General features: G+C 38.6%; 1 protein-coding gene across 6 annotated transcripts; it reads right to left on the reverse strand.

The window, feature by feature from the left end:
- Positions 1 to 26,252, reverse strand: MAPK9 (mitogen-activated protein kinase 9). Of its 6 annotated transcripts, none has more exons than XM_063413149.1 (12): positions 26,159 to 26,252; positions 22,213 to 22,387; positions 18,230 to 18,359; positions 17,010 to 17,068; positions 15,977 to 16,115; positions 15,583 to 15,748; positions 14,286 to 14,357; positions 10,311 to 10,493; positions 9,698 to 9,822; positions 9,116 to 9,179; positions 7,626 to 7,697; positions 1 to 6,883 (listed from the first exon to the last, which is right to left on the reverse strand). In XM_063413149.1, the coding sequence occupies exons 2-12, from the start codon at positions 22,332 to 22,334 to the stop codon at positions 6,741 to 6,743; spliced, it is 1,275 nt and encodes a 424-aa protein (XP_063269219.1). In that variant the 5' UTR covers positions 22,335 to 22,387; positions 26,159 to 26,252; the 3' UTR covers positions 1 to 6,740. The 6 variants fall into 6 exon arrangements, with proteins under 6 accessions (XP_063269219.1, XP_063269218.1, XP_063269220.1 ...); XM_063413148.1 differs by lacking the exon at positions 26,159 to 26,252 and adding an exon at positions 25,735 to 26,151; XM_063413150.1 differs by lacking the exon at positions 26,159 to 26,252 and adding an exon at positions 25,575 to 25,594.
- Positions 26,253 to 27,420: the final 1,168 nt, after the last annotated feature.

Here is a 27,420-nt window from a genome sequence, read left to right on the forward strand (position 1 = left end):
TCTTTTATGTATACATATTTATTTGTCATTTTACAGTGGCTTTAGTACTCTTTTACGATAACATTTTTGGAGAGAAAAAAAAACAACCAACCAAAAAGCTTCAGAACAAGGCTTTAACTAGAACTACAGAACTAGTTATTGACAGTTTTCCTTATGAAATTCTATTTTCCTAAAGATTATCAGTCCAAAAAAACTAATGAAATGTGACTGCTGTCCAGTAAAAACAAAACAGAACAAAACAAACAAACCCAAAAAAACTTTCTAGTCATCCTGAAACCAAAGTCCAGCATCAGACAAAATAGCCACTGCATTGAGAGGAATATGTTCCTATTGCACAAGCATTGAGAATGAGATATGACAATCAAAGCCTAATTCCATAGGCAGAAGAGGCCACATGTATCTATAGTTAGACTTCAAAGCACATCTTTCTTCTGAAATTATAAACCAGACTATAACTGATGTTAAGGCCATAAAACCAGAACACTGTAACAAGTGATAAGACTTGATGCTACTTTTGGTGGCATTTGGTAAACAGAAGGTGGGAAAGAGGAGCAAAGCTACAAAGGATTCTGAGAGGGGTTAAACTTGAAGGCATTCAAAAGAAATTCTCAAAGAACTACATTTTGGAGGGGGTTTGAGTCATTGGATAAAACTGGATTTCATAACTAATCACTCAATGAGCCTATTACACTCTTTAATAGCCCGTGTTCTGTAATACATTAAATAATATATTTTCTGGAATTTACATTTAGTTTGTACAAAAACAGTTAATTATTTCTGCTTGTTATTCCCTCTTTAAAATAGATAAAGATTTGTATCATCTTTATAAATTATCTTAACAACCAGGTAAGGCTTCAATGTACTGAGTTAACTGCACACAGGTATCTCTAATTTGCTCTTAATTAGGCATCTTGATCACACTAAACTGCTAAAACCACCCGGGGAACTACGTTGTGATTTAAAGAAAGAGATAGTTAGGTATTGCTGTCTGTCCTACTTGTGTTCTTTTCATTAGTGTCTAAAACTCCTGAAGGCAATGGCTCCAAAGAAGCAGTGGCTACCATGGAACTTTAAACATTTTACTTTAGGAAAATCTGGGAATCTGCCGAAGCTGAAAATGCACATTAGTCAATTTATAAAGTTTGGCTTGCTACCAGTTAAGAAAATATAGGTATCAAAAACAGACAAATACAGTGCTAACCATCTGTTACATTTTCTTTTAAAAAATTAGCACCAATTTAAGCATCTGAATTCATAGAAAAGCTTGTGACACACTTGGGTTTTCAAAAAAAGGTTTTCCCCGTTAGAAGACAAGACAACAGCACATGCTCAGGGGTATAAGGAGCTCTGTGATCAGCAATAAACACAATCTCTGCTTCAGGCAGCCAGCACCAAATGCTCTTCATACCTGATTCCTTTCTCCTCTGCTTTTGCTATCCCAAGGAGCCTGTGGGGTGTGAGCTGCTGCCCAGCTGGGGAAGAAACACGGGGATTGCCCAGGGACACCCCACAGCCAGCAGGGGTTTGGTACCTGGAGCAGGGCAGAGCAGGGGCAGCGACTCCTGGGGTAGTCACAGAGCTTCTGCTGCAGGGGAGTCCCACAGAGCAGCGGTCCTGGCCTCACCACAGCACACACAACTTGCACAGCCAGCAGCTAAGAAAAGTTCATTTGTTTAAAAAAAGAATCCCAGTGCTCACAGCGAGCTGCCCTTGCTACAGGAACAGACATTGCTGGGTCTTTATCTAATAGATGGCCAGGTAGTCACACTGCCAATCAAGTCACCCACTCAGAAGGTATTTGTCAAATAATCTCTTACCATGTGTTAAATTTCAGCCCCCAAAAGGTTTCTGATTTCAAATCTCTGAAAACAGGTTTTAAGAAACATGCTGATCTATCAGACTAGCAAAGGCTACAACCAAAATTTAAGTACATTAAGCATGTTATGTCATTCCTTTTCACACCATATATGATTGTATTTATAAGAATCCTAAAGTGCTTCAAACCCAGCAATTGATAAACTTGATTTCTTTTGTGCAAAACCGCAAGCACCTTTTAAAAAAATAAGCAGCAGCATCAAGGAATAAACTTAAATAGTTAAATGTACTTTCTCTATTTTGTTTTGAATTCTTGGACCAAAATGATTTGCCATGTTTTCAATAACAAATTGCAGAAGAGTGCATTTTATTAGTTTAATTTTATACTGGACTTGTTATACACATTTGAAATAGCGGACCCAGGAAATTTATATCCACAAAGCAACACTGTGAGATTGAAATCCAACAACTGAAATTTTAGCTGCAAAAATAATCATTTTATAAAACACAAACAGAAAAAATGGTTATCTCTCCACTTTCCTCCAAAGCTAATATGAGAAAAGATGGTTTACTTAAAACATGATTTTAGCTCCAGACATTATTTTAGCATGCAGAGCGGGCAAAAACCAAAATTGATTTGACAACTTGTGTAAGAAGCTTTTAGAACATCACTCATGTAAAAGACAATCTAAAATATGTAAAATAATGCGCCAGAATACACTTTTTTGTCATATTTCAACACGTTAAAAAAAGTAATTCAAGACACTCTGGAAAAGCAAAGAAATCACTAGATTCATTATAGAACTCAAATTCTGCATCTGGATGCAGGTGTCCCTGGATCAAAACCAGCTTTGAGCAGGAATGACACAACACACATCCCAGGAAAGAATCTGGCTCCCAGTATAGGGTCTCACCACGTTCAGCATCAAGCCCTGCTAGAAGCCATGAGACACAGGTAGAACACGCAGACAGAGGCTGTTCAGCATTTACCCCAAACGCTCTGTGCTGCTGCAAGGCTGCAGCCACCCTCCCCACAACCACAAGGGTTTGTCTGCACCTGGAGCTGTGACCTCCCAGCTGGGGTGGCCCCTGTGACAACACAAGGCCCACCCACCCCATCCTCGGAGACTCCATATGCCAGCTGTCTTTGGAATAGCTAAATCTTCTTCATAAAATTATAATTTAAGGAAAGCGATTTAGCATTTAAGGTCCTTCCTTTAAGAAAGAAAAATTAAACATATGGAATCACTTTTTTTCTTTTAATTAATTTGGAATAAACACATATGCTCTGTTAGGATGTAAAAAAAGACAAAACCTCAAGAGCCCTCTGGTTCCTAACAGCTTTTGAAACTCTCCAACCAACTAGATAACTTCTAGACAAGGTTGAGTTTTTCATTACTTTGACAAGAAAATGCAAGCCCTTGCTGGAAACATTACAAAACTTCAAAGGCTGTTTGCAAACTGTAGTTTCCAGTCCTAAGACTAGTTCAGTTTGTATGATCCATGCAGACAAAGCCTTAATTTTGACATTCGTGTCTCGTCTTTTTCCATAAAGACCTAGACTTGTCATATCACAGTATTTCCTCAAAGTACACTCACAGGCTGCTTACCCAGATTGCAAAATGCCAAGCTTCTCTTTCTAAGGCTTTTTTGAGGAAAAATGGTATGAGCACAGATGAAATGAACTGTTTAAAACATACTCCATTTCTGCAATGCCATTCAGGTACTCAGTGTTCAGATATTTAACAAGTTCCTTGTAAAGTATCTATTGACAGCCAAAGATCCCTTTCTTTTTCAGGTGAGCAGTTAAGATTACAGATTGTACCTATGTTGACCACCATTTATTTGAGTCATAGTTCATAAATTGTCTATTTATGCTGCAGTAGTGTTAACACTATACAAAGTCTCTCAAAGGAAAGTAACACTCATGTTTACAAAACTGAGCTGTTTTTCTAATATATATGTTCACACACACATTTTCTTATCTTTAAATACATATAAATATTTATAAATGCCAAAGTGCAAAAAAAAAAAAGGTCAATTGCATCACTTTACATACATAATTTTAGTATTAGGAATAAAAGTGATTATATTGCACACCAAACTCTCTTAATTTTTAAACCCCTGTTAAGTTACATTGTGTTTTCCATTAGTGAGGAGGTTCTGGTGGCATTGACAAGCACGGCACGAGCCCAGCACTGCATTTCCCCTGCAGCCAGGAGCAGTGAATGCTGTGGGGAGAAGCTGCATGGAATGCACTGGGGGCTACATGAGCACACTGGGATGGCCTGGGAACTGCAGCATGCACCCGGCTGGGATTGGGGGTATCCTCTGCATATGTGTCCTCTGGAGAGCCATATGCATCTGAACTATGGTTCTGAACTAAACTGGAGTCAAAATCCACAATATTCACAGGCATTCCATGCATGCTCTGAAGGCATTCTGTAATTAAGCTTCAGTGTATGCCATAGCAAGAAGACATCAAAATAATTAGGTATGAGACAGCTTTTCCTACAAGATTTACAAATAAACTCATTTAATCTCAAGGTTAGGGTTTCTTTTCTTGTTCCAAGAGTATATGTCCAAGATAACAGTATGTACTAGGAGAAGGTCAGATACCAGTTCAAGTCATGAAGACAGGACAGTTTTGTTAAAAACATTAAAAGACAATTTGAATCACAAAATAATTTAGGTTGGAATAGACCTGGAGATCATCTGGTCCAACACTCCGTTGTGCTGAGCAACCCAAGTCCAACAGAAAAAATTCAACTCTCTGAGTATTCAAATCAAAAAGAAATAAATCTTTAAGTCTTCTAAAGCAGAAACTGTTAAAATGAACATAACACAGTGCAACCTCGGCTGAAAAATTTAAAAGTCTTGAAAAATTAAATTCAGCAGATGACTTTCATAATGAATCACTAATTGTTCATTGTGAATAGGAGTCTTCAGCTATTTTAACTGACATAAATAACATGGACTAAAAAAAGCAAAAGAACAGCAAAGTGTACTGTTCTGCTATATGGTAAGTAGGTATTTTTAAGTGTTTTTCCAGTGACAAGAATGCACTAAAAGTACATACCGTCAGTATCCAAAGATAAAAGTTATCTATCGGTGGAAAACCAAACAATAAGAAAAAACACAAGACCCAAATATCTTGCAATTCAATTAAACAGAATTTTAAACATCAGAGATGCCAGAATTCAAGTTAACATTAACTATTTTGTTAATTTTTTTAAAATCTTCTGGGACACTAAAATCTTGGTATTTTTACCACAGCAAATTAAGCTATTAAAAAGGGGCAAAATTTTAATATAAAAGCAATGTTTGCATGAGGAGAAAGTGCTGCTTTTCGAATCATAAGGTCTGGAACAATGGACAATTGTGTTTTACAAGAGAGGTATGTCAGTAATGCAGTGGCTGTCTGGGCCAGTATATTTTACAGGTTCTATTTATATATTCAAGACAAGAGTATCTGATCAACAGCTAAATATAGTGCCTTTAAGAAAGTGGTGTTTTACCTCACCTTGTACATGTCTATTACTCTTACAGTTCTATACTTCAGTCACACACATGCAAGGTAAGATCCTTTACCAAAATTTCACACTTGGGCACTCCAAAGTGAACGTGCACGAAGTCACAAGTGTGTGTTATAAAGCAATTTAAGCCCTACTCTACTGCAAATGCGTTTTCTAATTCAACAGATTGTGTAATGTAACAGGTAATTTTATATTATCTGATTCTGAAAACTGTATTGATAAGTCTGTATGGAAACAGCAAATAGCCTCCTCCTCTTGTCTGACACTGCATTTAGAAAATTTGTATTAAACATGTTTTACTTCTCACTACAAATAGAGAGACTTTCCTAAGGTGAGAATAGAGCTAAGCTCTGTCAACTAAATGCTTAATTTACAAGTGACTCAGAACTACTGTACTTTTATTTCTTTAATTACTCACTAGATAGTATGGACCCATTAAAAAAAAATGGAAAATATTATGCAGCTTTTCGAGGCTGCAAGTATGTCCAAGTCATCTCTCCTTTTATCAGAGTTTGCAGTGAATGAAGAGATAAAACTTCTTTTTCTGTTTATGTTTGTTAAAGGATGAGTATTACAAGCCAGAAAATACAGGACATTTTAGCACACTCTCCTCTTCTAAACAGGCACTGCTTCACAGAAATGTCACTCATCCTTCCTCAAGATTTATTTAAGCCACTGTATCTTCCATCCACATTTAAAAGACTGAAAAAGTTAGAGACACTCAGGTGAAATACAAAGTTATGGATTTATGCTTTAAAATACACGTTTATCTCTTCTACAAGAAGAGAGAATTGCTGAGAAGTGAAGATAGAAAGGGTTTGATTGATAAAAAAAGAAAAAAGTGCTATGTGGAAGAAAAACTGCTCTTTAAACACAGTACTGAGAGCGTTCCACATGTGAGCTCACATTTACACACAACACTTCCTGTCGTTAAATAAAGCAAACTGCCACAGTCACACGGTAAAACAAACTTCACAGGGACTATACATTCAAAAAACCTACTAATGAGCAATACTGTACTAAAATGTAAACAACCACTGAGTCACAGAAGCCTGCCAGCTGGGACTGGAGATTGATGAACCCACTTAAGAGGAGTTATTGGCTAAAAGTCTATTATAACTGCTCACCTGAAATAGGCTGAAACAAAGAAAAGCCTGTAGTAGTGTCTAAATTTAATTTTTTTGTTGTTCTTTAGACATTGATTTGCTCCCATTCTACAACATTAAGCAGGCAATTTCATAACAACTGAGTAAAAAAAACAACAGGCATTACTTTAGCAGAACATGCAGAACATGGAGTTTTTCTACTTGGTTCCATTAACTTACAAGCAATTCAGGCCCAATGGAAACAAGAGTTCTTTTCCAAAGTCAAGTCTGCAATCGTGGCTGATCATCGACATCCTTCGAGGGGTCCTGTCAAGGCATCCAGGCTGCTGTCTGTGTCTGAGGCCAGTGTTTGCTCTGTTGACATGGATGAAATGTCATTGATAGATGATGACTGGGAAGGACTGGTGTTGCTATTCACTGCTGCATCTGTGCTAAGAAAACCAAACATAATAAAATCTGAGGCAAGACAATATTACAGTCACAAATAACCACGCTTCTGGGCTGTGAGCAGCACTTTCCCCACAGAAATCCTTTGAAAATCAAAGTTATTAATAAAAAAGGAGAAAAGCAAGCACTAAGGGCCCTAGCACTCAAAAGCCAAGGTGACCTTTTAAGAGATTTTTATTTTTCTCCCTCTCTGTGGAGGAAAGGAAGAAAAAACTCAAAATGCATAGTGTGAACAGTGACTTGAGTGTCAAGAAATCTAACAGATATGGTTAATAAAAGACAGTACAATATTCTGATTACTGAGCTGTGAGAACAGCAGCAAACACAAGGATTCTATCATGGGCACAGACACTTAGCACTGTTAAGTACCCTGAGAGAGCCCTAATGCAGTTTAACCCCGAGGAAAGGGGTTCATGCTGAGCCTCAGAACAGCGTTCAGCACAATTACCTGAGCACCAGGTGAGGTAACTGGTGCTGATAATTAAATTTGATGACTGAACCCTTTGGGGACAAAGCAGGTCAGGGTGTGGGACACACAAGACCAGTGAAGTTTTCCTACAAGCTCAGAACAATTAAAAAACAGAGCACATGGATCTCCAAAGGCAGATCAGTCTTCAGAGTCCCAGACAATAAAAGCTTTGCCTACCTGAATTACTGAGCAGATTTCTTCATTCACAGCACTACGAGTGACAGTTACAGAACTACTGAAACAATGACTAACCTGAGGGCTGATCTTTTACCACACCATTCTTGCTCCTTTCTTCCCAATCCATAACTTCTTTGTATATTAATTCTTATGACAGAACAGTGGGACAAAAGAAAAAAGAGACACAAAAAGCACTGTAAGATCACAGAGGACTTCTATACAATTCACATTTGTATCAAGGTACAAGGAAATCATTAAAAGTAGAACTGTAGAGGTATTTATTTGCCCTCTTTCCAGCCCTACAGCAATGATAAGAGAATTATATGGATCTTCTCAAGCATCACAGAAAGAGTGTACCATTAGGAGTGTACCAAAATCAACATATCACACAAATATCATAGCTGTCCTCTTAAAAGTAACAAATACCACATCCCAAAATTTTATATATACCTACAATGCACTAATATTAACTTAAAAAAAAAATTATACGCAAATATTTATTCTTGAAGAACCATCTCTATGGGTGTATTGAGGAAAGACTGGATATTTTGAAGAAGGGTTAACAGTTAAACTATTGTATGAAAACCTTCATTTACTAATCAAGGACAACTTAGGACACAGGCACCTGAAAAACACCCAGAAAAATCCAGAGCTGTAACTTAAATCACAGAAGTTTGTCTGTGTACCCATAGTCTTAATGTAACTTAGGTAACAGTATCTAAATAGATTAAGGACTTTTCAATTCTGAGTAACAGTGTTTACAAATGCATTCAATTACATTTAACAGATCCATTTCACTTTTCCACCTTGCAGTAATCAAAGATGATTTGAAGCTTACCTACCTGTGCAGCATGCCCTAAGGGATAATATATGTATAGATCAGCCAGAATCAATATCTGAAATTTATAAAGCTGTTTTACAAAAGCAAGCAGCTTTCAAAGTAGTCATAAAAGATGTCTATTACTATTGGTCTTGTGATGGCAGATGTTAAAATTTTAACTGCCTCACTATTCAACAGTTTTGACTAAGGTGGAATTGATTTTAATACCACAGTGCTGTTTATTCTTTTGTTTAAGTCAACAGTTAAATCTATTTGGTCAATAAATAAGCAATGAGATTAGAGAAAAAAAAACTACACCAAAGGACTCTCCTGCTATTTAAGATTTCTAGAACAAATGAACTAGTAAATATTGTCAAGAGATATGGCTTAAATAATGCACACTGAGAAGAGGCATATTTCTTTTTCAGAGAACTCTCTATCAAGGAAAAAAACTATATAAATTACAAGCACTTAAGAACAAAAAGGGAAGGCAAAAAAGAAAACTGCAGCATTTTTGTTGAACAGACTTCAGAATGTTCCATGTATATATGAGCATTCACACATCTAGATATGTATTCACTCCACACACATTTCCATTACTGACTTCTTTTCCTGCTGCCACAGGCAATATTGCTCATTTAGAATTGTGGGTTCCAGTCTGTCACACAATCCAGCACATGCTGAAGACACACATTAGTAACACAAGGTACTACAATAAATGTAATTTGTCATGCTCACTTCTTACCTTTCCATTCTTCAATTGCATGTTCTCTTTCTTCCAATTGTGCATCATAGATTTGAGGTGGAGGCTACAAAGAAAAGAAAAGTCTATAGTGCCTACTACATCTGGTAAACACACCCAATCTTAACTAAAAAAATCTAAAAATGACAACTTTTTTAGCATTTTTTACCTTCATTGTTAGCAGTTTATTCTCTAAACCTCAAAGACACATTCATTTTACAACTCTAGAATCTGCTTTTAAGTCCTGCCTCACACTGAAAGGCTGTTTAAAGGATCAACCAAAATTAATTCATTGTAAGGTTTTACAGGGCCTTAGACCACATCCCTATTTCAAAAAGTCCAGGATTGCCACCAAACAGGCACCTCTTTCTGTAAGTAAAATGAAATATTAACAACCACTTTCAAAATTATATCAACTCCCCACCAGCTGTCCTTCAGGTGATCCTGCCCCTAATGCTCATCTGAAGGTTTCCTGTGTGACTCCTGCAAGCCAAAGAATTCAATGCATGCTCTTGACTAAAATTAAAGGTATTTTTAAAGTTATTAAATTGGGATCTTAAAGATGTATTATAATTGCAAACTTACAGCTTCTGCTTCAGCTGGATCATACCAGACAGTAATATAAGGATGACGTAAGGCTTCATCTACAGAAATTCTCTTGTCTGGATCTACTACAAGCATTTTTGACAATAAATCTCTAGCTTGGCTGGCTAGAAAGTAAAGGTGAAAAGAACACACATGTAAAAAGCTGTAGAATTTAATATCTGACTCAGGAAATAAATACTGGGAACAAAGGACATGCACATTTCACTTCTTTCTACAGAATGTAAGGTGGATTGTTGGTTTGATGTTTTTTTATTTTCTCAGTAATTATCTAAAGTATAACCCACATGAGCTGTATGCACTTAGAAAAAGATGATCAGCAATAATCTCAATAAAAAGTATTATTTTTGGAGAACATTAAGTGACAGGCATTATTCAATGGATTAAAATTAAACGAATTAATTTTAACTCTGGCACAGGGAAAGAGTACCTATTTAGTAAGATCTGAGAACTTGTCATAAATGAAAGAAACAGAAGGTATGCAGCTTTTAATGTTGACACCTACTGCAATAAATATTTTTATTAGGCTTTAAATTAAGTGTGCTGCAGACATTTTAAATTAACATCACAGGAAAAGAGAAAAAACTCGCCTTACTTTTTAACTTGTCACGATCAGATTCTGATGGAAATATCCAGTCTGGGAAGAGCTCTTCAAACTTAATACCAGGATATTTTGGCCTGTTTTCTACATAATTCCTCACAGTAGGCTGCAGTTTCTTCATGAAGTCTGCTGATGGTGTTCCTAATTGTTCAATAACTTTATTCCATTGATCAATATCTGCACCGTATCTTTAGGAAAATCAGCTCAAGAATTTGAAGTCTGCCCTCTACAAAAATACCACTTGCAAAATCTGAGAAGTTAACAGAAACTTAAACAGAGGACACAAAGATGAACTGCACTGTAGCATCAGCAGTATTCTGAGCTGCCATGCAAAAAGCTACTGACACAAAAATAAGACTCAGATTTTGTATTCTGAAGGACAGGCTGGAAGTGCTGCACAATGCGTTATGCTTAAGTATGTTTTTCTAATTATAATACTTTTCTAGAATCCAAAAGAAGCTGTATTTGGCAGTTGTATCCATGGCAGAACAACTCTAAGGTCAGAAAAGAAAGGCTGCTGTGGAATCTTCTGAAGTGCAATGTAACATCAGGAACACTGAAGATGCTTGAAGGTAGAGAAAAATACACAAAAAACCCTAAAGCACAAATGCATCCCACCCAAAGGAAGGAACTTTGTACCTGTATCCTAAGGAAATCAAACTTAGAGTTGGAGCATTTTGCAGGGGTGTCGTTGGATGGTTGGGGGCTTTTTTTTGGTTGGTGTTTGGGTGGGGTTGGTTTCTTTTCCTTTTTCAACTTCAGAAAAGGTCCAGAGGAGTTCTGAACAGGAAATCCATATTCCAGAAGGTTCTATAGCAGCTTCTTTTGTTTAAGTGTATCAACCATGGTAATACTCACAGATAACTCTGTTCTTATAATTCAAAATTTAAATATTTTATAAGATGAGTATTTACAAGTCAGAAATAGAAATTTGGCCTCATGTTTTTTCAGGACTGTCCCTTCTCCCTCTCTCAAGTGAAGGCATTTTCCCCAGCCATGGTGACATTTGTTACAGAGATACCAGAGCCTGTGTATTAGCTGGGGAAGCAAAGCCCATTTATCAACTCAGGGAACACTGCATTAATATTCCTGATATTTAAGTCACCTCAGATTTACACTTTCCAGTTTTTCCTGATAAAAAGAACGTGCAATTCCAGCAGAGCCTATCCATTGACCTTGCAAACATTCATAGCTAAATTCACCATCTAGCACTTCAACCTATCCATTCTCACAGACAGACTATACAATTAGACAACAAATATGCTGTACTTTGAATTAAGATGTATTTAGAAAACACTGAAGTGCTTCTATTTCAGTTAGTGTGTCAAAAATACAATTATGAATAGATGTATAGTCACTGCTCCATGCTTAGACTTTAGACTTCTGATACAAAGATTGAAAATTTTATTTGCTTACTGAATGCATTCCAATGGAAAAACTGTATTAAAATCAAAATTAAGAACTGAATATTGTTAACTGCCATGCTAAAACAAAGCACAGACAAAATTAACATACATCAGGAAATTTTGTTCCTAGCTAAGAAACTGATTTGAGATCTCCACCAATCTAGATTCAAGATGCTTTTCCTTTGAGTAACAGGAGCCTGGTTAGTCAGATAATCAAATTAGAGTCAGTTTGTTGAGGCCTCAGAAGATTGCAGAGAAGGGCAGAAAATGACCCATTCCACTTTAGAGGTAAAAACTGGCAAAAACATCAGTATCTCAGTTTCAAAGTGCTTTACACTCGGTGAAAGTCAAAAAAACAAATTCTCAGTATAGGATGGACTAAAAATAAGCCTCTTATCAGAAACCCAAGTGGGATTCAGTACAAAGCAGGCAGAGTAAGCTCTGTGACTGACCTGGCAGCCTTGACACAAAGCCACTCTCCCCATTCTAGAGACTTCAGGGCCAGAAGGAACCAGGCATTTAATCCATGCCAAGTCTATTTGCCTTTTGGGACTCCAGAAGAGAAGCTGAAAACAGAGTCTCTATTACAATCACAACCAAGCATGACTTTTCCCAAGAAAGCACAAATACCCCTCATGCTTTTTGCATTGGTCAATCAGTTTCCTTCTCCATAAGGGCAGAAAGAACATCAAAAACACGTGGCTGCTGCCAAGCTTTTCCACTATTTCACCTTGGGTGTCTACATTCCCTGGGTTTTCTCCATTTCTCATTTCCAACAGCAGCCAGCAGTAATTCAGGCCTCTCCAGTTGGGAGCAGGTTCTGTGCATCACCCTGGCAACACAGAGCATCTCCTTCCACCCAGAGCACTGCTGCAAGTATCCCAGAAATTCCCATCCACCACCAAACACGAATTACTCAATCTAAAAGCTGGTTTTCCTGAAGGTAGTCAAGGGTAAGCATTGGCCAATATGCTGAATGTGGCTCCCTCCTCTAAATGCCCAAATAGTAAGACATTTTAAAATTTAACTTAAAAAAGCAACCAAACAAAAGAAACCCCAAACACAATCAATGAAAGGAAAGCTTCATGGCCAGGCACAGCAGCACTGCCAAGACAATCCTGCAGCTGAAGTGACAACCTGAGCCACGCAGTGATCACTCAGGAAAAGCCTCAACAACACAAACAGTTGTCAGTATCTCACACTGAGGAGAACTGAAACTCTTATGAGAAGCAAAAATCCCTGTAAATACAGCTATGCACTTCCCTCTCAGGGGAGGAGACTCCTTGAAACACAGACTGGTAGAGCTTCAGTGGCCCTGAGAGAACCACAAATGATAACTTGTATATTCAACAAGCAGGAACAAAATTTCCTTCATTTATCCATGAATAAATCAAAACAGCCCACACTAACAACATGCAGGTGAAAGACACATAACATCCATGAAGAATTGTGTTAGGTTGGTCTGAAGGCTTCAAAAGGTAAAATAATAAATATAGAAAGGAAAAAGGTAGGAAAAAAAGAGACTTATTTAATGTTTAATCAATTTACTACTAAATAAAGTATGATCAACTGTTGAAGATTAGTGTCATGAAATTTAGCATTAAAACTGGAAATCCTCCCCTATAAGATACGCAGATATCTGTGAACAGGCACCTGATGTTTTAGCAGTGGTTGCTCCTCACTGATGAGCAAAAATATTATATTAGCTTCAAAAACTTGGAGCACTATTATGAAGACACGGTGCCCAGAGAAGCTGTGGCTGCCCCATCCCTGGAAGGGTTCAAGGCCAGGTTGGACGGGGTTTGAAGCAACCTGGGATAGTGGAAGGTGTCCCTGCCCTTCATAGGGGGCTTGGAACAAGATGGTTTTTAAGGCCCCTTCCAACCCAAACCCAAATTCTGAGATTATGGTTCTATAAAATCGTGGTCAAAAATTTTGGTGGGAGAAATGGAATCTTATAGAAAAAGTAAGTCCAAAATAAAATTTTCATATAATGGGGAAAGAAAAAAAAGAAACTCCAGAAAGTTTTTATTTTTGTGTTAAATAATAATAATAATAATAAAAGATCTCATGCAGTGTGCTTGCCATTAGGTCACCTTTACCCAGCAAGCAGTAATAAACAAGAAAAAAATCTGATTAAAACTCAAAAAATTGTGCAATAAAAAAAATTAGTGTATATTGTTCAAACAAATAATAAGCAAAATCCATGCATAGTTAAGAAGTAACTTTGTAGACCTTTGATTAAAACACTTATCTACAAAGAACAAGAGTAAAAAACCAGTTTTTTTCTCTTTTTGAAACCTAGCACTATCTGTCTTTTAAACTACAAAAGCTGAAGCTCCTAACACATTGGATTCAACCACTATAAACTACATGAAATGTAGTCTTCTAAGAAAATAAAATGGAAAGCTTAACAATTTGGTTAATGACACTAATTTCAAAGAGTACAGTGGATCTAGTAAAACATATTACTGAAAATACTGTTTATGCTTTTATACAGCTCTAAATAATTGTGTTTCTGTTGGAAGTGGAATGGGATTCAAGGATGACTAGGGAAGGATACGATCAGTGCCTTGGAATATCACACAACCTTTCACCAATTCTCCCATGATGCACCCAACTGACCAGATATCAACTGAAAATAAAAGTGAAATGATCAAATTATGAAGTATCATGAACAAATGTGAGGAAAACAAACAAAACCATCTGCATCTACAGTAAAACACAACAATGTGGAAAACCAAACTGCTCACATGAATTTTCAATCATACCAACACCAACTGACTGTTCCTGAATTTTGTATTTTGTAAAACATAGTCAGTGTTTACACTTGTGAAATGACCATGAAGAAGGATACAATCTCTTCCTGGGAACAGGACTTTATGGAGGACCATTTCTGCCATAATGCACCCAACAGACCAGATATCCACTATCATATGTTAGGTGCAACAAGGACAAAAGATTAAAGAGGTTTTTTTAAATACCACAATTATTTATTTGAAAGCTCACACTGTATTCCCACAGTATCAGTCCTGCAGATAATTAATTTTCTCTGCTGAAGTTCTGATCCACATCAGCACTTGCTGTACAATAAGCTGCCTTCTGCACTAAATAAAGTGTTTTTATCATTATCAAGGGCCCAGCAAGGTTCCACAACTCCCTTGTTTTACACAGCCAGAATTACAGATATACAAAAAAACCTTGTGATAAAGCAAAGAGCATACAAGCCCAGTGCTTAAAATCCCCAATAATGCAAGGACAATTTCCTTGGCAGCAATTTTGTTGGCTGAATGTTCAGTATATTACAGCTGTGGTGGTTTTAATAATGTAACACCCAGCCTCTTTGAGCACCACGCAGATTTAAGAGAATATAAGACATGGATTAAGGCAGGGATCTGCAGCATACTTTAATAATCAGAGAGGCAAAAGGGGACGTACTGTCAAAAGAAGATGTTTCAGAATAAATTACAGTGATTACAGGGTTTACTATTTATATATTGATCTTTTGGTTTGGGGTTTTTTTAATATCAGCCAGCATCAGTGTCTCAACAGGGTTTTTTTTGAGAATAAAAAACATGGCCAAAAAGATAATAGGTGAATATACGGCAAGATATAACTATAGCAAGGGAGAGGGAGCAGTTACTGTTCAATGGAGAAAAGTACATAGAACATAGGATTATTATAGTCTCAACAAAAAAATTACACTATAATAATCTTCAATTCCAATACCATGATTAGAATACTTTAAAAACAAATTTGACAAGGGGAAAAACAGCCCTCCCTCCTCTTTTTAAAGTAGTTATGTTCCAAGAGAGGCATACTTTAGACAGAAGATTTAAAGCATTACTCCAGAAACTTACCATTCTCTTTATATCCCATTCCCAGGATAACCTCTGGTGCTCTGTAATACCGTGTTACTACATATGGAGTCATCATGAAGTTAGTACATGCTGTTCTTGCCAATCCAAAATCAAGGATTTTTAGCGTGCAATCTGATTTTACTACTATGTTGCTGGGTTTCAAATCCTAGCAAGAAATTACTTCAGTTAAAGAAGGATTAACATATAGAATAATAATCATACATCCCCACTCTACAATCAGGATAAGCCAAAAATTCACTTTACTGCACTGAATGCAATGACTGCATTTTCCTGCCCTGGTGTATGTGCTTATTTATACAACCCCCTCCCTTCCTCCCTGCTTCATAAAAACTGTGTTCACAAAGAGTACTGTTAATGATTTACTACTACCTACTCTGTGGATGATACCAGCTGAGTGGAGATGCTTGATCCCACATAGCATTTGGTAAAGAAGATAAGACATTCTTTCATGATCCAATTCCATATGAATAACCTGGCACAAATTTGCATCCATCAGCTCCATAACCAAATATCTACAGCACAAAAAAGAAAGCATTAAGAAAACTCAAGTCTTACTTTTCATATGAGGTTTAAGCTTAGCATAAGAGATATTTAAGAAAAATCACCTCCTTTTAACCTAAGTGTCAAAAAGCCAATGATAAAAAACCCCATGCACAACCACAGTCACAAAGTAAAATTATCTAGTCAAAAAATCCTACTGTTAAAAGTGTTTAATATTCCATCACAAAATATTAAAATTCTACTAGTTTTATGAACAGTAATACAGAGAACAATTCTATCTTTATGTATCATGAAAAACTAAGACTGAGTGAAGCAGACATTGCAACACAAATGCTCTCTTTCACCGTATTTTACTCTAAAAAATAAGAAAATTAGGATAACCACAGTGAAAACTAATAACCATAAAATAATTTTCAGTTGTCATCTACTTACCCTCTTCAGACACAAACACTCCCACATTTACCCAAGCAGCCTATTCACAAACCACAACAGCACATTCACAGGAACCTAGGGACATCCCACCAATCAAATGGCCATGAATCCTTCCTAGAACAATTGATAATGCTTGAATAAAACAGAAATATATTCAGTTTTGAATTGAGGCCAAAATACTGTTGTGCTGATGTGACTGGTACAGTGAAAAATTCCTCTCACATTATCCAGACCAGGTAAATATCCTGAGGTGATCCATGGAGCTGAAGGACCATGCACAAAAACCAGATGCATGTGCAAGCAAAGTATGGCAAACTGATGAATAAAAGGTAAATATCCCCTTTTCACTGCCCACTACAGCTTTTAGCTACTCTTGATTTTTAAAGTGTCAAGTCTGTAGAATACTGGAAATCCATCTCTAGGGCTTGGGCCAGTATTTGTCAGAGAAAATGAAAAAAAATCTTAGTACTTACACATCTTGAAATTCCTCTAGCGACTTCTGTGGTGTAAATACATTTAATAAACTAATAATCTATAAAATAAAAACAAACATTAGAAGACACTTCTGCGTTAATTCACATAAAACTCCACTACTGCAGAAATTACTATGCAAAATAAAGTGCCCACTGTTACTATACACACACAATTTGAATGTTACTTGGCTGCACTTAATTCACATATGCTGTAAAACTGCCAATTCAGAAATAGTTCCAAACTGCAGCTTGTGTGCCAAGGGAACCAAGACAGAACAAAATCACTTGGCTTTTTGTAAGTTACATGACACCTTCTAGCTCCTTCTCCAGTGTCTGAAATATATCCCATTTTCCTCCATAAATAATAATCTCTTATTTTAAATCACATGCTGTGCAAGGAATTTTAACCAAGGCTGTCCAACACCACGTGCACAGAGGTGCCCCACACCATCCCATTAAATTTAGATTATGATGTACTATTTCCAGAACTGCTAAAATTGTTGTACTGCCATCTTTAACAACCACCTTGCTTTTATTCTGCTACATCTGGGCCTCCCCTAAAGCTTGCTTAAAAAGCAACCCTGTAATGTTAATTGGAAGTTTGAGATGACTGCACAACTTCAAGGATCAGCAATGTTTCTAGCTCATGTTAGTACCAGCACACAGCAGTCACATAAACCTGATATTCTTGTATTTGAACAATGAAGTATCAACATCAAGGCTCACTTTAGAGAGTTTAAAGATTTCAAAATTCACAAGTATTGTCCATAGCATTTCACTTTTGTAGACAGTGCTGCACCCTTGAAAACCTCACCTGTTAAACACTGTATTTAATAAAAATCTTGCCTAAGCTCAGAAGATGTAAATACAGTGAAGTTACAATGGTCAAACCCACAAACCATCCCAGGGCCAAACAGGCTTTTGCTGCACATGGCTTAAAAAGGGCAAATGCAACAGAGCAAGGCCTGGTCTCTGACACTGACACTGATGGGAGCCCTGTACCAGCAACACAGAAAAAACCTCCTCCCCTCAGTACCTCAGACCCCAAGCAGCTCACCCAAAAACTGAGCCAGACATTGTGGAGAACTGCACTGCCCACAGCAAATCTTTCCAGCCCGTCACTATTTCCATTCCTATGGTTACTGACAGCAAGTGAGAGAGCAAATCCTGAGCTTTTTTGATAACTCAGAGCAACGAGAGCAGCACAAAGCCCGACTCACATTTTTGTGATTGACGCACTTTAAAAGAACGAGCTCTCTGTAGGCCCTCTTGGCGTGGGTTTGGTTCTGAAAAGGACGACTCAGCTTCTTCACAGCAACATTGATTCCAAGCACTGTATCAAACGCAGCACTACAAGGGTTCAAAGACAAACAAGTTGAGTCTGTTTGAGGGAGAGGAGGGGGCAAAAGGAAGGCAGAAGTGAGGAAGGAAAGAAATCAAGATTTAAGACTAAGTATACCCACTGACCTGTTGGTACTACACCTAATTTTAATTCAGCAAGGAAACATCCTTTAAAAAATACACAACCTTTAATAATTAAAATTCAAGTAAGTCAAACAGAAGCACTGCTTCATCACTGACATTCATCAGAGGTCTTCCTGCTCTCCTTTTTGTCTTTAGACTGAAACTGCTGACTCAAGACTCACACCCCAAATTGCAAGATCTAAAAATATTTTAGGCTTGTTTAAGATCAAGAAGCACTGCAGCTGTCTGATCTGTATATTTGGAATATTTTTTGGACACTATTGCTGACAATCATTTAGTATTTGCAGCAGAAATTTCTCTGCTAAAGGAGAGTCACAACGATGTCTCCACCATCCCTTCTTACAGGGATCAATATTCTCCTGTACATGGATGGTTTGCAATGATAAAAAAATGTAATGCCTAGCAGAAAATTACATTCATCATCTGCTTCTGGGTGGAAAAAAAATGCATTGAATTGAGAAATAAGGAAAACTCAGACTGAAGGGTGGAATACAAGAGTTTAAAAGTGACCATGACCATTAAATCTATCCTGTTTCTCATTTGTATTTGTTCCTTCCCTCTGCAATGTGAGGTCAAAGTTTAAAGTTGCTTTAATAGCTTTAAGAATCTAAAGCTAAAGTATCTGTATAAACAAAACAAGACTAAAGTAGGAATAGTTTTCATTAGTAACATAGACTATTTGGCAAAATATATGTGAATCCCTAGCACATGCTACTCAGGAGTTCCAGTCTTTAAACAGTTCGTTTTAAATAAGGTTTCCCCCATTACCCTATTTCCATTTAATGTTACTTTCATAGGGTAGGAAAGAATTCTCATTCACATTTTTTCCAGGCACATTTAAGCTCTTTGTGAGCTCCTTTCCTCTCTCATCAAGTAGTATGTGACACCAGACTTAAAAGGGCCATCACACTACAATACTCTAACAAGAAGTACAGCTTCCCTGTGTGAACAACAATACTCAAATAATGTCAAGTTTCCCAGCATAAAGTCATTGTTTTCCCTCCTGGAAAAAAGCAACACCACCACAAAGCAGGGCTCACCCAGATGTGTTTTCTTGGGACATGCCTCCAATTTGAACCAACATGCCACTCATATTAAAAACTTGCTAGCATTTATTTCAGTTTAGTTCTGTGAAATGCACAAGTCATTACTGAATGTTAAAATCAGTCTCTGATTTAAAGCCTTTATGCCTGTGCAAAAGGAAACACAGAAAGGGAGAAAAGCAACTGGCCAGACAGCTGGAGAAATTATTTTCCTCCCAACCATTAAAGCATTGGTATTTCAGTATTCACCCAAAAGATGTTACATGTAAATTAATTTTATATGTTAATGCCTTTAATGTTTAATGTCTTCCATATGTTAATGACTATACCTGTCAATTAGTATCAAACCAGTAACCAACAGGGTCTGCATGAATCAGCTGTAAATCACAGGGCAGAAGCAATAGAGAAATAATTTTAGAGGAAGTGTCCCTCTGTGATCTGGCAAATCAGGTGTACAACAAGCCTCAGTCTAAGCACATATGAAGAACTCCACCTGAACTTATTTTGGAGATTGACTAAAAAATTTAGGAAATCAAGGACAAGAAAGGAAAAATAAAAAGATATCAGGAAGTTAATGACAAAAGTTATTTTGATTCAGTCCAAAAATAGATCACCAGACTTCAGATGTATTAATACTTAGGAACAAAGAAGTGCAGTAAGTTAAATATGTATGCTTTATACATAAAATACAAAAGGTATAGCCAGTTTCTCTCCTAGCCTGTGTCCACTGTGAGATAGAAATAACCTCTACATCACTTTGTAGTAGATGTTACTTTTTCATCTTCCTTGAGCTCTCATCTCCCATTTTTCCTAAGTATATCTTTTTAAAACTACTTATTTTCCTACATTTTAATATCAAACATAAAACTACATGGAGCAATACCAACAGCTTCCATTAACATAATGAGAAAAAAAGCACTAATTTAGACTTCTCCTAGCTAAAGTGATACAGGTGGTATTAAAAATTTCTCATAGAAGAAACGAAATCCAGGCAGAAAACTCCAGAAAAATGTTTCCTATTTTTTATATTAAGCACAGGATGATTAAAAAAAAAAAATCACATCTGTGTTACCCTAATGACTTGACAATTTTTTCAGCCAAACATAGCAGGATAGCACTCATCTTACACTGAGTTTTCTACGTTTTACTTCCTATTTTTTTGTATCTTTCCCTTGCATAAGGATTTCAGGAGAAACTAAGTTGTTGTACCTTGTTCAACTTGAGCTACTTCACAGGAAGATGAAGATTTAGGCAATGTTTCACTCTGTTGTTCCATAAATCAAGTAGTTTCAAACCAAGTCAATAAATCAAATCATTTCTTCTTTCTCCCAACATGCTGACCTTAACACTACCTACATTTCATTCTGAAGTGAAGATCCAGTCAAAGTAATTTGGCTTAAAAATGTTCCCCTTCTAATGAAGAGAGAAACACTTTCAAGCAGCCCGAATTCCTGCATGCCATCTAAACCAACACCTGGAAAATGACAGTACTATACTAAATCTTTCCCAAATCTTAATGACCAAAATTTAGGACCCCCTCATCACTCAACCCACTAAAGAAGAATGAAATACAGTGTTCTCATTTTGATTGTTTGTCACCTATCAATAGGGCAAGAGGGCTGGCTAAAAAAATTTAAGATAAAGGCATGGTCTCACAGAAATGCACTCTTTCCCTGCTTATATAACTGATTATGGTTCTGGAAAGGCCAAGAAGATATGGGCAGGTGCTGTTAAGGAGCTGTTCACAGTACATGAGTCATCACACTTATTCTGCAGATTTTATAGATGAAGACAAACTGCAGGCTGGATTCAGAGCACGAACAGCCCACCATGTGTTGTGATAAAGTTAATATCACAGAGTTCCTGAGTACATCTGTTTGTTCTCCTGTTTATGGAATGAAAACCCACACCAATAAACATTTCTGCTATTACCAAGTAAGTTTTGCCCAACAAAATACGGGCTGGCACTAGGCTGTGCAGAACGGATTGCTGCAGTCTAAAAAACATTTGAAAGTGTTTACCTTTAGCTGGCCCAGAGGTGTGGTGCCATACCAGAGCCTAAGGTTCAGGATCAGCCTAAGGACTCCCATGTCCTGGGCCAGTGGAGGCTGGACACAAAGCTGGGGTGACACCAAGGGAGAGCCGGCCAGCCCAGCCCCTCACACAGCATCCCTTTCTGGGTACTCCATGGAGTGACAATGACACTGATCTGCCTCATCCTGCCACTTAATGGCAAGGCACTGCATTGATGGCTCCTAGAAATGGACAGGAGTGATTGGGAATAAAAGAGGGGGAAGAAAGGGGGCCATGGTGAAGAAACGAGTAAAACCCAGAATGTCTCACCACTGTCATACCTTACACTGCAATATCACAACTACAAGGGCAATGGGAGAACTAGAAACAGAAATAAAGTGGTTAATGAGATAGGAAGAAATTTGTTGACCATTCTAATTTATGCAATTATCCAAATATTAATTTTCCCTAAGAACAAAAAAAAAAAAAGTTTGCACATGAACCATAGCAAGCAATTGGCTTAGAATTTATTTAGTCCATGACCCTGTAACAAGAGAATTTATTATCAGTGTTTTATGTTTTGGTACTTCTATCAGAAATACATGCAAACTTTGCTTTACATTTATAGCTTTTCATATTTAAATAAAGTATTTATTACTCACCAAACAATGCCCTGTGCCCCTGATCCTATGGGCTTCAATTGCTGGTAACGTTTTAGCACAGTGAATGTTGAATCTGCAACTTGAACACTGTAAAATTGACTATCACATTTACTGTCAGTCATGGTGTAGTGTCATGTAGTTTTCTCTCTCAGGGAGCTGGCAAAGTTTTCAAGATCTTAAAGAAAAAGAAAGAAAACAAATGTTCAATATCTCACTAATTTCAGGCAGATAAGATGGGAAATATTATACATATTTTAATACATATGAATTTTTCAACAGTACATCATTAAACAAACATTCTTTCAGTTTTGTGCATTACCACTGCTAATGAAAAATACTTGTAGACAGACAGCAATTAGAGCTTTCACAGCTTTAAGGGAATGCATGTTCCTACTCCAATCCCTCAAACAAAAAGCATCTAAGTAAACAACTCTAAAAACAAAACCATGCAAATACAACTCTCCACTCCTTGAAGGCTACTCCATAACCTAGAACTACTGCTATGTGCTAGGACTGTACTAATTTCTGTATTACAGAAAAAAAAAATCAAAAATTATGTTATTCAAACACTGAGACCACAGATAAATGTGGCAACAGACATCCATGGAGTCCATGGACAGAAGGAAACAGGGTTTTATTAAAGGACTTGATTAAGCAACAAAACAAATTTAAAACAAAACTGCCCCCAAATCCCTGTGGCTGCTACAATTTCTCCTACACCCCCTTCAGCCTTGTTCACAGGAAATTTCAAGGAGGGCTCTGCCTTCTCACCTCTGCCAGGCAACCCTTCCCTGATCCAGACCATGGCAACATATTCTCCTTCCCATTTTATAGACACCACAACACCCTACACTATCAGGCAGTGTCTCTGTAGTACTACAGAATAAGACTTCTGTGCTACAGTTTAGAAGAGACCTTCCTGCCACAATAGAGAGTAAGTTAAATTCATCTGTCAAGAATGAATTAGAGGTAAGTAATTACATCAGAGTGCACAGTAATGGACTCAACCTCTTTAACTCTGAAGTGCTATAGTAACGAGAGCACAGACCAACAGTTTTCCTGGGTGTCCATCCCTCTTCCAAATCTTACAAGAAAATTACCTCAGTAATTACTGAAGAGATCTCTAACAAATTCTTCCCTCTATAATTTTGCATTCACTATGACTTATAGTGCCATTAGAGTCCAGAGTGATTTGTACAGGCAAACCACTTGAAACTCATTCCTTAAAACAGGAAATGCAAGCAGCCCCTTCCCCCAGAGCAGCTGTGCTCTGTGCTGCTTTGGTACAGAAAGAACAGCTCGTCTCTCTCTTCACTGGCCCCACTGAGTATTTGTGAGCCAAGGCAAAACAGAAAAGCCTCAAGAGCAACCCAGGCACCCACCCTGGAAGGGTACAAAGCCACACAAATAACTTTTGGTTGCTTCGAGAATTAGAATTTGGATATCTCTCTTCCTCAGTGCATGCAGGAGGGAGCAGCATCTTTTCCATGTTCTAAGTCAGCAGACAAACTCAAGGAATCTGCAGTAAAACAGGTGGAAGACCCCCAAGCCCTAGTAAAGAGTTTAAACCAAATTGTAATAGTCATGAGAGTCTCAAAAAATGTCAAGAGTCCCTTCTACCTTCTAGTTTCTCAAAATCTACGCAGCAATTTAAGAGGCAGACATTCAACTGGGTCATCTCCAGCAGCAATTTAAGCAGTCAGTTTACTTGACATTTCCTCTTAGAAGCTTTAGAAAAAAATGTGGGCTCCCAACTTTCTGCCTCTATCACAGGGAGAAGAAGAAAGGAAATATTTTCTCCTACACAATAATACTAGAGGCAGTGAGCTGCAGTTCCACAGCCAGCTAGCACTAACATGATCCCTCAAGGGCAGCTCCCAGACTTTCCTAATACATCCCACTCTTCTTTCCAACCCTTTTCATTATGCCAAAGCTATGCACTCTGAGGTACCAAGTGTGTTGATGGACAATTTCTGAGCAGCTATGATATTTTCATTGAATCTTCAATATTGTAAGAAAGGAGAGCTGGAAGGTCAAGATTCTCCCTCTGCAAGAACTTGGAGACAAAACCAAAAAAGTACAGATTTTGCATTAACTGGTATTAAGTTACAGGATATCACTTGTTAGCTACACAAGAACTATGCTGAACCCCTTCAGTTATTAATGAAACACTTTTCTGTAACAGGGATAAAGAAATACAAGAAAATGAAATTATCCTGGCCCTGAAAAACCCCTCCTTTTAAGAATCATTGCTTGCACAAAGTCACCTTTCAAAAATCACTTGGAGATGAGGATAAGCTATTTAGAAAAGCCCCAAAGAGACAAATGGGCCATCAGAACACACAAGTTTTATGTATTTCCTCACATTTGCAATTCTCTGTGCAAAGCATCTCTCCATGAGTCCTGACTTTCACTCAGGCTTCAGTTGCTTGAATGCATTAGGACACATATTACTCCAGACATGCACATTAATGAAAAATTTAGGTGCCATGGGATTGTAGCTGTTCACAGGACTTCAGACAATCCATTCTGGGGGTAAGAGCCCCCAGATAAAAATAGATTTCCTGTTGTGCAAGTAAGAAGTATATCTGTCAAATAAGTTTCTTAGTACTTACCTGTTATTATCCTACTAGAAAATAACCAAGACACCAAACCTGCCAGTAGTAGGCTTATACATAATTCCAGTAAGAAATCTTTAAAAGCTGAAAGCAACTGCACTATAGAATACATCCTGCATTAAACAGTCACTTCCCTAAAATACATTTATTAAAATGGCAACTTACTATTAACCAGATCTGTTCTCTGGATATCTTCAAGTCAAAAGCTTATGAAACAGACTGGGAACACATTCCCAGGGTTGTTTTGGTTACAGAAATGTTATTACTGACAACAAAATACAAGAACAAGATGAAGTTTGGCTTGAATTTTAAGCCTTAAGCTAAAATTCTACTGGTGACAATATTAGCAGTGAATGTGTATATACACAAACACACGTGTTTATGAAAACATATGGGAACTCCGTGCAGAAAGTCTCCCCTTGTTCTCTTATTCACCTTTGCAAAAGCACTTCTGATTCAGGTGTGCCCTTTTAAGGACTATGATCCAATAGTGTCAAGGGCCTTTTTTTTAATCTTTAGAGCAGTATTTATCAAAAGAGAAGATTCCAACTACAAATCACAGTGAGTTACACCTCACTGCTCTACCCGTAACCTTTAGAACGAAAGTGTAACAAAGCACTCGCTGAGTAACGCCGGAGGATTACAGCAGTTTAGAGATAGTTTGCGACTGGAAACTCTCGGAAAGTAGTCCTTTTTCTTAAGTAACCCACATTACTACTGCCCAAACGCAGATCTCACCACTACCTGTTATAGCATCGTTCAGCTGTTACACACAGACGCGAACACTAAAAGGATCTCAGAACTGTGCCAGGGCAAGCTGGTGTAAAAACAGAAAAAGTTTAAACATGCATGTGCTGTAAGCAATTCCGTTTATGCAAGAATCGAGCAAAAAGAGCCTTCTCACATCTTTCCTAAAACTTCTGCTAAGGATCGCTTCGGCTCCGGAGGGGCCGGGCTGGCCGCGGCCGCACCGCGCGGGACCCGCAGCGCCGGGCGCTGCTCCCTCGGGACGGGGCTCCGGGGCCGGGCCGCTCACGGGCACCGCCGGAGCCGGCACGGGGCGAGAGCGGAGCAGGACGAGCAGAGGCGGCTCCCGCGGGGCCAGCACTGCGGCACGGCAGGGCGGGGGGCTCAGCCGGAGGAGGAAGGGCCCGGCCCTGCCGCTCCCCCACGCCCCTCCGGCGCGGCCGGGCCCGGGCAGCGGCCCGCGGGGCGACCCGGCTCTGCCCACGCCGCGGGACAAGCTGAAGACTCCGTCCGGCCCAGGGCTCGTCCCGCCCCGCTCCAGCCCTGCAGCCCCAGCACGCCCCTCACGGCCGCCCCCTCACCTGGGTCGGACGCGGCGGGACCGGCCGCGGCCGCCGCCTCCCGCTGCCCCAGCCACAATGGCCTCCCGGTGCTCCGAACGGCGCCGCCCCTGACTGACAGCCGTCCCGGCCAATCGCAATCCGCGCTGGAGGAGCTCAGCCAATCAGACTTGGGGGCGGGATTACTGGCCGCTATATAAGGGAGGGTGCTGAAGGGCCGCAGTGACGGGCCAGTGGGGCCCCGCCCCCGGCGTGGTGTCATGGTGTGACGTCAGCATGTAACGATAGCCGTGATGTCATCGCATGACGTCATGCCGTCACGGGAGTTGACATGTCACTGGCTGACGTCAGCCTGTCACGACAGTCGTGATGTCACCTCACAGCAGCACCATATCACGCCCAGCTGTGGCACCAGTCCTGCTGCCGGCTCCTCACAGGCGCAGCAGGCCGGGAGAAGCCCTCGGTGGCGTAAACCCCTGCCCTGGGCACGAATCTCCCACAGTGGCACGATGACATCACCCGGTGGCAGTCTGTCACCGCGTCACAGCATGCCACTGCAGGCCCTGACCCGCCGGTCCTGCCACAGCCCCTGCAGCACACACTTCCCACAGCTCTTCCAGAGGGATGGATCAGAAGGGAAGGGATTTGTTCCCTCCCCGAGCTATTTTCAACTCAAAAATCATAAGCCTTCTATCCATTACATACCCCCCGCCTTGACACGAGGACTGCTTGTTTTTAAAACAGGTGCGGCCTAAAAATAAACTCAATTTTCCACCTCTCCTAGGACTGATGAGTGCTTTCATTTCTGTGATTTCTGTTCTCACAGATGGTTTTAGAAAAACGTACCTGTAATTTTTGTAATAAATCAATTAAATGCTGTATATAGACTAGATGACATTAGTATGCTTTGATAGTTTCACTTTTTAATATGAAGAGAATACTAATTCTAGATCAAGAAAAAAGGGGTCTTATCATCACTTACCAAAACATGTTAAATACAGAGTTACATATTCCTGACATTTAGGTCAGATCAGTACTTTATTTTATGATTTTCATTCTATTATGTCGTTATAAAAATTACTAGGCCAGTTTCCAGTAAGTAGCTCCTATTATAACAAGCTGGTATCATATTTTCAAGCACTTAACCTAAGTAAACATTCAAACACCTCCATTTAGAACCAACCCTGCAGAGGACTATCATCAAGAAAATTTCACTAGTGAAGTATTTAGTTAATAAAATGCAGAAAAATTCAATACTATGCTTTCTGGCCATTTGGAAATAA

The sequence above is a fragment of the Prinia subflava genome, chromosome 16 (assembly GCF_021018805.1).
Source record: "Prinia subflava isolate CZ2003 ecotype Zambia chromosome 16, Cam_Psub_1.2, whole genome shotgun sequence".
NCBI lineage: Eukaryota > Metazoa > Chordata > Aves > Passeriformes > Cisticolidae > Prinia > Prinia subflava.

Bases quoted from the DNA above. Each gene is read 5' to 3' on its own strand.
- MAPK9 (XM_063413149.1), bottom strand. From the start codon at position 22,334: ATGACTGACAGTAAATGTGATAGTCAATTTTACAGTGTTCAAGTTGCA. The intron at 9,823-10,310 runs GTAAGGCGAGTT...TTTACTTTCTAG, and splicing joins TGATCGTGACAAGTTAAAAA to CCAGCCAAGCTAGAGATTTA. The intron at 7,698-9,115 runs GTAAGAAGTGAG...TTCTGTCATAAG, and splicing joins TGCAATTGAAGAATGGAAAG to AATTAATATACAAAGAAGTT.